Source organism: Saccoglossus kowalevskii, chromosome 21, assembly GCF_978046115.1.
Source record: "Saccoglossus kowalevskii chromosome 21, keSacKowa6.1, whole genome shotgun sequence".
NCBI classification, from domain to species: Eukaryota; Metazoa; Hemichordata; class Enteropneusta; family Harrimaniidae; genus Saccoglossus; species Saccoglossus kowalevskii.
The window spans coordinates 25,520,899-25,537,714 of NC_140661.1; the positions used below are offsets into that span (position 1 = coordinate 25,520,899).

Genomic DNA, 16,816 nt, shown 5'->3' on the forward strand with positions numbered 1-16,816 from the left:
ATATTTGTAATTTTATATTGGAGGCTGCATTGACAGAACTTATTTTGTATTTCTTTATCACAAATTGATCCTTCTGACCCAAAATGAAGTCCCTCTTGTACAGCGAGGACCCAGAAACTTGAATTGGTTTGTGATTATAATGATGTTCATACATTTACTTTCAATTTTTTGGATGCTGTACATGTACATCATTTTATTCCAAGGCAGTAAACGTTTGTTTTATTTCAGTGTATATTTCTTGATAAACTGAAAAGTTTGTAATTACTGGTAGAGATTGTTTAGTGTTTTGCTCATTTGAATTAAAGTGGGGAGTTGTTACCTGCACATGCGTCAGCTGGCCATAGTGTTTCATTGTTTACAAACAAGCATCTACCCATGAGGCTTTGTGTTTTTAGTTTTATCGTTGCTTGGAACTCAAGCATGCGCAGGTGATGACCCTCTCGCTTTAATATAAAATAATTTTTATGAAAAAAAACAAGTCTTTTGAAGTATTAAGAAACAGTGTCAGAGTGGGGGGGGGGGTACTTTTTTTCAAATTGTCAATCAACTTATATTATGGTAATAGTTTCATGTCATTTTTATATTTTTCATTGTATTTCAATATGTCTGGTACATGTACTCTTGTATAACTAATTAGTTTATGATGTGTAAATGACAGATGGACTCCTTCCAAAAAAGCTTGATCCTATAGAAATAAAAAAACGTCTTATTTTTACACAAAATTCCCATATTTTGACAAAAAAATTCATTAGGATTAATATAGAAAAGATTTATGCTGGAATCCTATAATATTTTGACACAAAAAATATTACGAGGAAAAGTCAATGTAAATTCTCAATACACTGCCCTCTATAAACGACTTTCTCGTTTTACCTTGTTGTGCAAGAAAACAAAACAAAACAAAAACAGAATAAAGGCAGAGGGTCTTCAATCCTCCTATTCACATAGTTCATACCCACCATAGACTCCGGTCATTCAAAATGACTATTTTGAACTGTAGGCATTAATCAGCGATTCTGCCAATGACGGAAAGATAGAATCTAGGTCAGGGGAACCCCCATGACCTCAAAATTTTCCCTCACGTCACAAACTGCATGACCGAGGTCATGAGGCACAGCCATATTGTCCTACTCGTCACTCTGGTTCTATTTTTCTCCGCATTAAATACTAAGCCAACGCTATGGAAAAGTGGGATGGTCGGGGGACCCGGAGTCTATGGTGGGTATGAACTATGTGAATAGGCAGGTTGAATACCCTCTGCCTAAATTCACTACGTTCAATTACCCACCATAGACTCCGGTCAGTCAAAATGACTATTTTGAACTGTAGGCAGAGTCAGACGCACAGATTGCACAACTGAAATGTAAATTTTATTTGTTTACAACATGCTTATTTAAAAAGTTACCAATTTAAGTAGTTAAGAAATTCATCTCCCAGTTTAGGGATCATAATAATAGATAATTACTGTAAATAACAATTGTACAGAGATCATTCACATCACCACAAACAATAACAAATTAAATGCAGTTTAAAACTGAATTTCTCTGCTCACAAGTACTTGAAACATATTGCCTTGTAAATTGCTGTTTTTCATTATAAACTACATGTACAATGTCTGCATACCATAATCATACAAGGCATACTATAAACACACAAGTGTAGCTTTATCCTTGCTTTTAATTTCTTGGATAAATACTGATAATGAAAATAACTGTGTACACTAATAAATGAACTGTAAACCAAATTACTGTAAATAGTTCGTCATCTCCAAAATGATTTTAAGCCGTAGTAAGGCGAAACATTTCATAACCATCACTGTGACAATTTTCTTTGCTTATAATTCTTTTGCCCCATAAATTTATTTCTCCACACGACCAGAGTTTTTAAAATACAAGTTCATATTGAACATTATTGTATGTTTTCAGAGATCTCTAAAATGCTTTATTTTTTATGAAAACTAAATTCATGTCTGATTTACATTCAGTCTTATAATTTGATATAAACAAAAAGCATTTGGCACTTTTACTCTGCAGATATCTTCAAAATTTCTGATCAAGATAGCAATAGCATGTCCATGACAAATTATGTCCATTCGACCCAAAAATTACAAAAAAATTACAGCAAAAGATGCCAAATATCACACCAAAAGCTTGGTTGGAAAACTTCTTCACTTTCAGGCATTGTAGCGATGACTTTATAAGCAAAAATGTTTTAAATTGCACATTTCTTTAACTATCAATTTTCTTTCAATTGTTTTGCTTTTTGTGTTCAATAGACATTGGGACCAGATGTGGTCGCTGCTGTCTTACTGAAAGTTTCTGTCTCTCCTGTCATCACATTACTGATTTATGTAACAATGGTAATAGTTGACTAGGCGATAAGAGAGACTGGAACACTATTTGAGAGGGAAAAACAAGTTTTGTGGCTTTCTCACTTTTAGCGAGATCTCGTCAACCATTTACATCTAAGGTCTATTGACCACAAAAGCAAATTGTAACTACTATGAAAGAAAATTGATAATACATGACCCAAATCATTTAAATGGACGAAAAAAAAAAAAAACAGTAGTCAAATCCGCAATACAGTAGTTCATCACTACAAAACAGACACACAGGTGTCAATTTTAAGTCAAACAAACACTTATATATAAAGTCAGTGGTACATTCAGCAGTTATATACGACACACAAATAACTATTAATAATATGAGGTTATATGAGTATGCAAGAAGACAGTACAGCAGAAGTATTGACTGGCCAATGCATAACGAAGGTTGATGCGACCACATACTGTCTCTGTGCATACTTTGCGAGTCCTTGTAATTAACCTTATTATTATACATCTTTGCGAACCAACCACTTGATATAAGAAGCCCAGAGCTGAGCAAAATGACGAAAATTATTTTAACTTTTTTGCATTTATAATCGTTCAATATTTGAAATGCACATTTCCTAATATGGTAGGGTGCAGAAACCCCATACAATACCAGGCCATTACGACATATTGTAACTTATGGTGGTACAAATAACAGTTGTATAATATCTGAGAATCTCAACTTCAAAAGCTCTCAACAGCTCCCTTGGTCATTGATACCAAGTTACCAGAGCATGGTTTCATGTAAATTTCAAACTTTCATCTCTATACTGCATACACTGATAACAGTAAACTGATTGCAAAATGAAATACACGCAAGCGAAAGTACACATTAAAAAATGATATAACAAGCGATGTAGACAACCCCTCTTAACCAAATGCCTTTTTCTTGTCCTTGCGTTCCTTAAAAAATTGCCTGCATAAATCAATATTCAGATTAGATTTGTTGATATTAAGTTGGGAAAGCTTTTTTAATTAATATAGTCAGACCAAGCACCAAAACCATTGATATATATTTAGCAGTAGAAACAATTCATAACATCAAACATCGTTCACTCATCTGGTTCTTTTGTCTGATTCCATGGTAACCTGAAGAGTCCCTTGGAAGACCTCTCAAGTGGTTCAAGATAGGACGAATTCACCATAGCAGAGATACGCAGTGCCATGCCATCGTCACTTGTTGAAGTTGTTATTGTGTCGTTGACACGCAATTTCGTAAGTAATCTCTCAACATCGCTACTCTCCAGGGGCACTTTGCTATCATTTTCACCACATAAGTACCAACGACGAGTCATTGGAGAATCCTCTACATTGATTCCTTCCAGGGTTTCGCGGAAGGACTCAAACGCTTCCCCCATCAGCTGCAGCTTGGTATGACCACCTTTTTCTATTTTCGTAATCTCATCCAAATCAATGAGATAGATCCGCTCGGCCGCTTTCATAAGCATCTCAATTTTCTTGTGTTCAAGTTCAATGAACTGTCGCTTCTTCTCAGGTGACCAGATCTCTGATTCGCAGACCAATCGTAAATGAACTGGCTCACCTGAAATGACAAAAAATAGTTGACTTGCCAGAAAATCAGAGATTACAAGATGTGTCTACTATCAGAAATTGCCAGAAGCACACTTTAGCGAGAACTACTAGTTTAGCATCAATGAATGTGTGGTACATACACATATATTGATATCAGCTGGTGTGATAATCAGCACCAAACACTATAATTGCTGATTAATTAATTTTGCTATTCATATTACATACTGAAGCAAGAAAAAGAAGACGCTTAAATATTCACTGGGTTTTACGTTCTTCTAAGTCTTTTATTGATAAATTGAAAAAAAAAAATGGTCAAAATTATTAATAAAGTTAATTATTGGCTGTAGCGTTTTCTTCACAAATATCCATACAATGGTATCAGACTGGCTTGCCGAAAAGCCTCAGTGGGTAATCAATATGAATGGTATATAGTGACACCAGCAGGACATGTGTTACATGACATTCCCCTAAGTGTGCAGGAATCAATAACATGCCTGCACATCTAAATCTTATAGAAAAATATTACACATGGCGTGGAAACTGGTTCAGTCTTGGGAATATATTCTCGCTTTGAACCAAACTGAAAGTTATTTTAGAGTACTCCAAAATGGGTATTGTTCTACATGTAGTAATAGAAATTTAAGGCTATATAAAACACTGTTTAAGACAAAAAATAGTTCTGAACTGAATGACAGTTACAAAAAAATTTAATTTTGTTTGATCTAATAATGCATGTGTCTATTTGTGTTGTTTTATTTTGTTTTGGGAAACACAAATAATTTTTGGATACTCTGAACATGCATGCTTCGGGGAAATCCAAATAAATATTTTATAGTTTACCCTCAGTTCCCTGAATGCATGTCATACAAACTATCGTGTACACAGATCATCACTAGAGTGCTACGTACAGTACTACGACATTCATACAATAGCAGAGCAGAGCATTCTTCCATTTATTAAAGGAAGAAAAGTGTGTCAGTAAGTCTGACCAACATAAACTTACCAACATAAACTCTTTTAGGAGCATCATTTTCATCATCTGATGTATCCTCGTCTGGACTCTCAACCCTTTTTCTCTTGTGCTCTACAAATTAAATTAATAAATGAATGAATAATTTGCACGTACAGACTGTTTTGTATGGAAATTACCAGTAATTAGTGATAATATATCACTAATTCCAGAAATCAGATATGCTAAAGCTTATATTTATAAATTTATAAATTGTGAATTAAAATGGATAGAATAAAGATATTTGATAAGGCTAACTAAATTGTGTTCTCAGAAACCTTTCCTAGTACTCATGATTGTTGGGAAATCCAAAAGTTTATTTCATCCAAGTGGGCCCAAAATTAATTATTTCTAAGCATACAAGAAACAATCATTCCACCGATATGTGACAAATGTTTTAATTCTTTATTTCATTTTCTTCCACATGTACTTGTACGAAGAAAATGTACTGTAAATGCATTACATTTTTTACTGGGTTATAATTTCGCTCTTTTCACTGATAAATAATTTCTGCTTAATTAAATCTACATGTACATCAAAATAAATCTCATTGTTTCCTTCGTGAAATTAAAGCGGCGGAGTAGTCACCTGCGCATGCGTCTGATGATCATAACGTGTCATTGTTTACAAACAAGCATCTACCCATGAGCCTTTGCATTTTTAGCATGTGTTGTTATCACCGCTTGAGACTCAATTCCTGCGCGTGTACAAGTGACGACCCTCTTGATTTAAAACATAGTGAATATCCTTAAAATAGTGAAATTAAATGTCAATAATTAAATGAAAATAAATTGTCTTACAGTATCATGAAGATTAACTGTAGTAAACTATAACTATGTTCTAGAAATAACAGAGTACGTCTCATTGTGAGAAATAAAATAAACAGAGCTAAAGTAAATGTGAACGAGAGTTGATGATTCAGATAAGAAATGTGTATTCCTTAGCCCTACATTGTATATAAATATAAATTATATGTTATTTCATTTCTTGTTCTACAATTAGATAACACGTATTGCCCACTTGATAGGTGCCAATGTTTTAGTATTAGCAGCATGCAAGTTCACTTTACTACTGGGAAGAGTACCCCACCTCTAAACCTAATCTAACGTAACATACCCTACACTACCCCTATATGGCCCTTCTAAGGACACCTTTATTTAATACTTTCTTTTTGTCCTTGTCCTTTGTCCTAATTTATATTCAAATTGCCAAGTAATGTGAACGTGAACTAAAATAACATGCATTTTCTCTCATCCTGATAATAAAAAAAGAAGACCACAATGATGACCAGCTTTTTTCGGCCCAGTAAAAGAAGCTGCTACATCTCAAATGGAACTGTGACAAGCTTTGAGAAGCATCGCCATATATGTGAATGTATGAACAATTATTCATGAGCCTAAAATCAGAGATGTAATATATGTAGCCCTCATTTTCACCTCTAGTCTATTAGGTTGACTCATCAATACCACATTCAAATTTTAGAACAATGTAACAAGATTTGTGTGTAACCCATTTGTTAGCATCATGTAAATAAGGCCTAAAAAAGTATGTTTAAAAGTGTGAGCTGTTCCTTTTTGCACTTATTCTGCCACTGTATAGCGCCCTCTGTTGACAATTTGACAAAACCTGCAATTTTTTTTTTTTTCAGAGGCCTCAGGTCTCATGTAAGCCGGCTTATTTCTAACCAGCCTGTGCAGTATTTGCTGTTTTGAAGTTACACCAAGGATATGTTTAGTTGTATCTCTTGTACAGATTTGAAATATAAAACAATTAATCCCCCAATAGGAACAAAATATTCTATTAGATCACAAATTAGATCAAAACGCAAATTTTGATGACAAAACGAAACATCCCCGAAAAAGATCTCATTTTTAAAATTAGTGTACATTATAAACAAGTAAGGGTAAATTATGTACAACAGTTCGCAAGTTTTACTCTATAATTTATTTAAAGTAATTTTCAAAAAGGATTTTGTGTTTTCATTTATAACAAGCAAGATGAAAGGTAAACAGGCTTCCAGAGGATCATAAATGCCCAAAATGCATTTTAATGGCTACAGGTCAAAATTTTGAAAATATAAAAAAAAAACAATGTGACTGGTGATGAATTTGATGCGCAAATGATTAGGCATCACTTCAAATATTTCTTTAGCCTGTCACCAGAAACATTAAATTTCTTTTATTTGGCCCAAACTGCTTATTGACAGTAAATTCAATAAATTTACTAAAAAGTAAACATGGGCAGAAGGTCAGGCCAATTTAAGTCAGGGTTTTTTGTGTAGATAACTAGACAGCTTGATAGCAATAGGCCTGCAAATGTTTTTTGATTAATAGTAGTTTCACTGTAGATAATAGTCTCCTCATGATTTGACAATAGAAATACATCTACCTTACAGTTAACAATGTTCAGTTTTTGAAAACAAAATTTTATGATGTAACCTAATTGTTCTTTGATGGTTTCAATCAAATTTAATATAGTATTTTTTTTAAATCAATTACCAACAACATACCATTTGAAACATTTTCAGTAAAATTACAGCTAAAGTTTAAAGTAACTTTTTTTTTACTTTACAGATAAAAATATATTTTCCAATGTCATATGCTATATCTGTCATCTCATTATAAATACTAAAATAGTCTATATTTATGTTTTCTCCCTGAGTGAACCTGCATACATATGACCAGTTACAGCCAGTTTTAATAGCACACAGTACAAGAGTCAAGTAGGATCTGGATTGTTGGAATTATATTTGTACAGGTTGCTTCGTTTCAGAGGTATGTTAAGGTTAGACATTGTTACATGTATAGAACACTATTATTTATTTGTCAATAAGAAACGTAGTTGCGGAGAATACTGGAAATATATCCCTTGGATATACTGTAAAATGACTAATTTTCATTTGGTTTAAATTTCGCTGATATACAATTTCAGGCATATTCAGTGGGTTTTATATTCACGGTTTTATCATTTAGATAATGTGTTCTCAGCTAAATTTTAAATATTCACTGGGTTTTAATTTAGCGCATTTTTCAGTCGGTGAAATAAGCAAAAATTAAAACGCAGTGAATATTTAACCCCTTTACAGTACATGATGAAAACATGATGGGTTATGAACAGTCAAGGTATAGGAAAGGATATACTAGTATATGCCCTTTACAGTGCTTCAAATACTGAGGCATTAAAGAAAATTAACTTCCATTGAACCCCTACCCAGTCACTTGAAGAGAAAAATATAATACTTGAATGTCAAGGTCAACTTTTGTCACCTTTAAAAACCTGTATGATTTTTCTACATTATTTATAAAAAAATATTAATCAAGATATGTAGCAAGAGGAAAATTATAACTAATTGGTTCAAAATTATAAAAAATTAAAAGAAATAAATTAATCATGCAACATGAAGCATCAAAATTCTTTTGGTTAAATTTATTGTATATGAAATACTAATATTGTATTCTGGAGGCTCATTCAATGTTCTGACCTAATCTATGAAGCCAGTTATCTATAGTGTTTCGTCTACCTGACAGCAAAATGATAATTTTGGGATAAAATTGCTGAAACCTAAGGACAGAAATGTTTTTTTTGTTTATTTTATACATTTTAATTTTTATTTCTACATAATTTACATATGGTCATTTCCCAAATGTTATACTCCACCCATTTCATATTTAAGCATAATTTCATGGCATGCTTGAATGAATTACATGTATAAGGCCAAATATAATAGACATGGGTTTCAAGCAACCCTGGAAGAAAGTTCATTTTAAATTAAAATACACCCAAAATTATTTCCCTGGTCATTCCACCAATGTAATCACCGATTTCATTTACTTTCTCTATTTGAGTATTATAGTGAATGACTAACACTTAGGAACTTAGTTGTAAACAAATACATAATAATGTGTCAAATAACTATTGGTTTCCTGAAGGGCGACTTCTTGAATTAAATGGGGAGGGGCACTAGAGGGGCAGGGTTAGGGTTTAGAGTTGTGGCTGGGTGATGTCAGAAAATGTCATCACTAATTCCACAGTCTGTGCTAATTCCTACCATAGGGTGGGCCGGGTCAATCGCCATGTTTGGTATCCCCTCATTGTCACTATATATATATATAAAATCGCCTATTGTCCCTTGGGAATAATACTCACTTTCCCGAACCGGAATGTTGTATTTTTCCGCGAATGCCAAAACTTTGTCTTTCAGTTCTTCGCGTTTCATACATCGGAACAAATCCAACACCAAGTCAACACTTCGCATACTAACTCTGCCCTGTTTTTCAATATTTAAAAACACTTCTTCTGCCGATTTAAATACCGGATCATCTTCAGTCCTAGGTCCCCGGTGGAGAAGATTCCTGACTTTTCTAATGTCTGAATGGCTTGTCAGTTCCGCATTTAGCTCACGAAATAGTTCATGTAAGGGCGATTCGTCAGCGGCAGCCATTTTAAAACCGAAATAAATATGGCCGTCCTCGTCAAAATATATCTGCCTCTTCGAGTTTCGTGCTCAAAGGACAAAGTTCATAACGTCACAAACGGGTACTCGTCACTTCCGCTACAATAATTACCTAACTTGCTGTATCTTGTTGATAACGCAGTGCTTTGTGACTGTTTTTGCGGAACAGACGACTATTTGGGTTCTACGCATACCCGGATGTACGACCTGATGGGGTCATCTCACTCCTTTTTCAGACACTGATACTCAGGCTAGTGGAGATACATGGCATACAATGTTCAACCGTTAAATAAACAGCGAATGACACTAACTGTGCCGATGTATGTCTGTTACGGAGTGTCACAATCTGCATTTCTTACACCCTCTCTTACAGGGAAAATTAAACTAAACAAATTAATAACAGTGCTACGTACGTTACCTGTGGTAATAATCACGCTTATCCTCAGTCTGGTGCTTACGACTGCGTGTTCGTTATTGCTGTTCGCGATAAATTAAAAAAAATATACAATCAGAAAGCAGATAAAACAAGATAGAAAAAAAAATAAAAATCGCAAAATCTCCACCTAAAATAAAAAAGATCAAATACAACCAAAAGATGTATATGTCCCCCCCCCCCCAGAAATAAAACTGATAAACCAATTTGATTTTGGGACGGTTGGTCTAAACTTACACGCACCATGTGATTCATCATAAAATATATTTTTCTTTAAATTGTTTTCTCTATAATATGAAAAATAGTCCGACATTAAACAATATACCGTATTACTTTTACAAGTTTTGTGTGACATTAAACAATATACCGTATTACTTTTACAAGTTTTGTGTGACATTAAACAATATACCGTATTACTTTTACAAGTTTTGTGTTAGCCCTATGGTGATTCAGGGACATCAGTCAGTGGGCAACCCTGCCTGACATACGTTTTTTTTGATAAGGTCGTGTACATGAATTAGTAAACCAAATATTCACCAAAACAAATAAGGAAAACAATCCAATTTATTTTACTATTATATATATTCTTTTTTTACTTTTGCCGTCGTCCGCCTGCACAGTGTTGTTCCGTTCGGACATTCCTAGTGGAGTACTTCGCCGGAACATTCACCTTGAAAATTCAAGATGACTTTTATTTGCTTCTCAGTTTTTTTTATTTTCTTGTGTGTATTTTTATTCTCACTTTATTAATGTGTTTGTCTTTCAGTTCTTCACATCTGAATTGTATTTTATTCACAATCCTAATAGGGGTACGAACGCAATAAAGATAATTATTAATAAACAAATAGTGATCATAATAATGTAAACAATGAACGCAAATAAACTGGCAGTGGTGTTTTTGTTTACACTTATAAAAAGTACATTTTCTCTGTTAGTTCTCGTGGTTCTCGTAAAAATGACATTGTTTGAAAGGAGAGATTATGGGCTACAAGTACATATACAATTTATAGATAGGGTTCACATTAGGTAGGTCAAAGTTCACAACATAATAAGTCTCTCGACAACTAATTTCAGCTGCAAATTTAATAAAGCACAATTTTGCGTAAGATTACTCCAATAATTAAACTGTGACGCAGTGGTCGAGCCTATACGGTCGCTGACCTATTAGACAAGATGACTGTGTTTTTCTTTATTATTTTATTTTTTTGTTAAACAAAAGGAGTCATGTTAATCTAAGATTTTGCATCGTGGCTTCGAATTACATGTACACTCACTGTGCTTTTTCATATGCCCAGTTTTTGTGACGTTTTCTGTTCCTTATCAAATGGATTGAAAAAAGGTGAACGGTTATTGAAATAATTCAGTTAGCAAATGTACTCTTATGTAGTATTCATGTCAAAGGCTTTTGACATGGAGCTGGATAAGTATACCCGTTCTAAAATATAAGTAATGGAATAGTAGATTTTTTGATTACCCCCCCCCCCGTTAATTGATGAGAGTAAATTATTTTTCCCCAGTGTTTCATCAACTATGATTCCACCAAACAACAGTTCCGAACATGTGTCACCGTCACGATCATCATGCTAGATTGACGTCCCAGATCACACCAGACAAATCAACAGTTCAACGTCTATCAAGACAGCCTCTCATTATGCGGGCTGGAGCCACGTCACTTTTTAATAAACAAATGTTCGTTTTCTTGTCTCTGGCTTATCTCTCAAGAACATATTACAGATACAAAAATGCAAATGTAATCCAGCTATTATATCCAAATCAAATGTGGAGTTGTGTCATATACAAACCTACAAACTTATCAAATTCAGCTTACCAGACTTGCCACGCACGATTGAAAAAAAAAGAAAACCGTGCACTAACATTCATGAACCAAGAATTTGTTTCATGTCATTTGTGTGCGTATTGGGAAATTCAAATTGGCCATTTTCGTATTTTCTCAAATCTCACGTCAGAACATACCAAAGTGACGAGTGGCATAATATAACATAATATACCCATATTTCATAAGTACAAATATACAAGATGTCGGACAGATATGGTTATAGTAGTTTAACGGTGATAGGGACATTTTTTCTGACAACCATAAGAAATAGTATTTAATTGTGCAACGCAACGTTGTGCAACGATGGCACTGCGAAGTTCATGGTCTGTATGTATTCAACCAAACAACGGTGGCACAGCGAAGTTCATGGACTGTATGTGTTCAACCAAGCAACGGTGGTACAGCGAAGTTCATGGTCTGTATGTGTTCAACCACGCAACGGTGGTACAGCGAAGTTCATGGACTGTATGTGTTCAACCAAGCAACGGTGGTACAGCGAAGTTCATGAACTGTGTTCAACCAAGCAATGGTGGTACAGCGAAGTTCATGGACTGTGTTCAACCATGCAACGGTGGCACAGCGAAGTTCATGGTCTGTATGTGTTCAACCATGCAACGGTGGCACAGCGAAGTTCATGACTGTATGTGTTCAACCAAGCAACGGTGGCACAGCGAAGTTCATGGCTGTACGTGTTCAACCAAGCAACGGTGGTACAGCGAAGTTTATGGACTGTGTTCATCTAAGCATCGGTGGTACAGTGAAGTTCATGGACTGTGTTCAACCGTGCAACGGTGGCACAGCGAAGTTCATGGTCTGTATGTGTTCAACCAAGCAACAGTGGCACAGCAAAGTTCATGGACTGTGTTCAACCACGCAATGGTGGTACAGCGAAGTTCATGAACTGTATGTGTTCAACCATGCAACGGTGGTACAGCGAAGTTCATGGACTGTACGTGTTCAATCAAGCAACGGTGGTACAGCGAAGTTCATGAACTGTATGTGTTCAACCAAGCAACGGTGGTACAGCGAAGTTCATGGACTGTGTTCAACCAAGCAACAGTGGTACAGCGAAGTTCATGGACTGTATGTGTTCAACCATGCAACTGTGGTACAGCGAAGTTCATGGACTGTATGTGTTCAACCAAGCAACGGTGGTACAGTGAAGTTCATGGACTGTATGTGTTCAACCATGCAACGGTGGTACAGCGAAGTTCATGGTCTGTATGTGTTCAACCAAGCAACGGTGGTACAGCGAAGTTCATGGACTGTGTTCAACCAAGCAACGGTGGTACAGCGAAGTTCATGGACTGTATGTGTTCAACCATGCAACTGTGATACAGCGAAGTTCATGGACTGTATGTGTTCAACCAAGCAACGGTGGTACAGTGAAGTTCATGGACTGTATGTGTTCAACCATGCAACGATGGCACAGCGAAGTTCATGGACTGTATGTGTTCAAAAATGCAACGGTGGTACAGTGAAGTTCATGGACTGTATGTGTTCAACCATGCAACGGTGGCACAGCGAAGTTCATGGACTGTATGTGTTCAACCATGCAACGGTGGTACAGTGAAGTTCATGGACTTTATGTGTTCAACCATGCAACGGTGGCACTACGAAGTTCATGGTCTGTATGTGTTCAACCACGCAACGGTGGTATAGCGAAGTTCATGGACTGTGTTCAACCAAGCAACGGTGGTACAGCGAAGTTCATGGACTGTGTTCAACCAAGCAACGGTGGTACAGCGAAGTTCATGGACTGTGTTCAACCAAGCAACGGTGGTACAGCGAAGTTCATGGACTGTGTTCAACCAAGCAATGGTGGTACAGTGAAGTTCATGGACTGTGTTCAACCATGCAACGGTGGTACAGCGAAGTTCATGGTCTGTATGTGTTCAACCACGCAACTGTGGTACAGCGAAGTTCATGGACTGTATGTGTTCAACCACGCAACTGTGGTACAGCGAAGTTCATGGACTGTATGTGTTCAACCATGCAACGGTGGTACAGTGAAGTTCATGGACTTTATGTGTTCAACCATGCAACGGTGGCACTACGAAGTTCATGGTCTGTATGTGTTCAACCACGCAACGGTGGTATAGCGAAGTTCATGGACTGTGTTCAACCAAGCAACGGTGGTACAGCGAAGTTCATGGACTGTGTTCAACCAAGCAACGGTGGTACAGCGAAGTTCATGGACTGTGTTCAACCAAGCAACGGTGGTACAGCGAAGTTCATGGACTGTGTTCAACCAAGCAATGGTGGTACAGTGAAGTTCATGGACTGTGTTCAACCATGCAACGGTGGTACAGCGAAGTTCATGGTCTGTATGTGTTCAACCACGCAACGGTGGTACAGCGAAGTTCATGGACTGTATGTGTTCAACCAAGCAACGGTGGTACAGCGAAGTTCATGAACTGTGTTCAACCAAGCAATGGTGGTACAGCGAAGTTCATGGACTGTGTTCAACCATGCAACGGTGGCACAGCGAAGTTCATGGTCTGTATGTGTTCAACCATGCAACGGTGGCACAGCGAAGTTCATGACTGTATGTGTTCAACCAAGCAACGGTGGCACAGCGAAGTTCATGGCTGTACGTGTTCAACCAAGCAACGGTGGTACAGCGAAGTTTATGGACTGTGTTCATCTAAGCATCGGTGGTACAGTGAAGTTCATGGACTGTGTTCAACCGTGCAACGGTGGCACAGCGAAGTTCATGGTCTGTATGTGTTCAACCAAGCAACAGTGGCACAGCAAAGTTCATGGACTGTGTTCAACCACGCAATGGTGGTACAGCGAAGTTCATGAACTGTATGTGTTCAACCATGCAACGGTGGTACAGCGAAGTTCATGGACTGTACGTGTTCAATCAAGCAACGGTGGTACAGCGAAGTTCATGGTCTGTATGAGTTCAACCATGCAAGGTGGTACAGCGAAGTTCATGGTCTGTATGAGTTCAACCATGCAAGGTGGTACAGCGAAGTTCATGGACTGTACGTGTTCAACCAAGCAACGGTGGCACAGCAAAGTTCATGGACTGTATGTGTTCAACCATGCAACGGTGGTACAGCAAAGTTCATGGACTGTACGTGTTCAACCAAGCAACGGTGGCACAGCAAAGTTCATGGACTGTGTTCAACCACGCAATGGTGGTACAGCGAAGTTCATGAACTGTATGTGTTCAACCATGCAACGGTGGTACAGCGAAGTTTATGGACTGTACGTGTTCAATCAAGCAACGGTGGTACAGCGAAGTTCATGGTCTGTATGTGTTCAACCATGCAACAGTGGTACAGCGAAGTTCATGGACTGTACGTGTTCAACCACGCAACGGTGGGACACAGTAGTTCATGACTGTATGTGTTCAACCAAGCAACAGTGGCACAGCGAAGTTCATGGTCTGTATGTGTTCAACCAAGCAACGGTGGGAAGCGAAGTTCATGGTCTGTATGTGTTCAACCAAGCAACGGTGGGAAGCGAAGTTCATGGTCTGTATGTGTTCAACCATGCAACGGTGGCACAGCAAAGTTCATGGACTGTATGTGTTCAACCATGCAACGGTGGTACAGAAAAGTTCATGGACTGTACGTGTTCAACCAAGCAACGGTGGCACAGCAAAGTTCATGGACTGTGTTCAACCACGCAATGGTGGTACAGCGAAGTTCATGAACTGTATGTGTTCAACCATGCAACGGTGGTACAGCAAAGTTCATGGACTGTACGTGTTCAACCAAGCAACGGTGGCACAGCAAAGTTCATGGACTGTGTTCAACCACGCAATGGTGGTACAGCGAAGTTCATGAACTGTATGTGTTCAACCATGCAACGGTGGTACAGCGAAGTTCATGGACTGTACGTGTTCAACCACGCAACGGTGGGACACAGTAGTTCATGACTGTATGTGTTCAACCAAGCAACGGTGGGAAGCGAAGTTCATGGTCTGTATGTGTTCAACCATGCAACGGTGGCACAGCGAAGTTCATGGACTGTATGTGTTCAACCAAGCAACGGTGGCACAGCGAAGTTCATGGACTGTATGTGTTCCACCAAGCAACTGTGGAACAGCGAAGTTCATGGACTGTATGTGTTCAACCAAGCAACGGTGGCATAGCGAATTCCATGGACTGTATGTGTTCCACCAAGCAACGGTGGAACAGCGAAGGTTATGGACTGTATGTGTTCAACCATGCAACGGTGGCACAGCGAAATTCATGGACTGTATGTGTTCAACCAAGCAACGGTGGCACAGCGAAGTTCATGGACTGTATGTGTTCAACCAAGCAACGGTGGCACAGCGAAGTTCATGGACTGTATGTGTTCCACCAAGCAACGGTGGCATAGCGAATTCCATGGACTGTATGTGTTCCACCAAGCAACGGTGGAACAGCGAAGGTTATGGACTGTACGTGTTCAAACATATGCAACATTGGTACTGTGAGGTTCATTGACTGCGTTCAACCACGCAACGGTGGCGCAGTAAGGTTCAAATTTGACGACATATATATACAGTAAAGACGAGTGTCGTTGTAACACGACGCTTTATGCACATATCAATTATTCCAAATAACACACGAGCTACCCGCCAAATCAGTCTAGTGCGTGTGCGACGAAAGAGCTAGGGTATCATCACAACAGTCATATTTGTTTCTGGATAATATGACATTTGTTTACAGTGTTTGGCGTATTCATAAAAGAAACTACAACCATGATTACAAATTGTTATGACATCAACGCACGTACAATGTGATTTACATATTTATTCCTAAAATAATGTATTTCATTTACAATTAATTTGCATATAGTTGGTATAAATCTACATGTACATGGAGTGGAGAATGCCATTAAACACAGGAATCACCTTTTGTTAACAACATAAAATCCACATAATGTTTTTCTAAATTGTTTTGATAAGACCCGCATCTAATAGAAAATTATGTTCATTTGATCCAAAATGTTTGAAAAATTATAAACAAATATGTACATAAAACAGTCAAAATGATCACCCAAAATTGTTTCACGGGAAAAATTCTGTTGCCCAAAGTATTAAAAGCCTTTTTACATCAGGTTACTTGTTTAGGTGTGATTCCCCCTGCTCACGAATAATAATTATGTCGAAGATTTTTTAGATAGCAGTTTAATACACAACAGTATCTGTGAGTAATAATCCGACGTACACTAGA

General features: G+C 37.3%; 1 protein-coding gene across 1 annotated transcript; it reads right to left on the minus strand.

The window, feature by feature from the left end:
- Positions 1-1,348: 1,348 nt before the first annotated feature.
- LOC102806198 (uncharacterized) lies at positions 1,349-9,468 on the minus strand. Its single transcript, XM_006825485.3, has 3 exons — positions 9,060-9,468; positions 4,908-4,988; positions 1,349-3,914 (listed from the first exon to the last, which is right to left on the minus strand). The coding sequence occupies exons 1-3, from the start codon at positions 9,352-9,354 to the stop codon at positions 3,424-3,426; spliced, it is 867 nt and encodes a 288-aa protein (XP_006825548.1). The 5' UTR covers positions 9,355-9,468; the 3' UTR covers positions 1,349-3,423.
- Between the last annotated feature and the right edge of the window lie 7,348 nt (positions 9,469-16,816).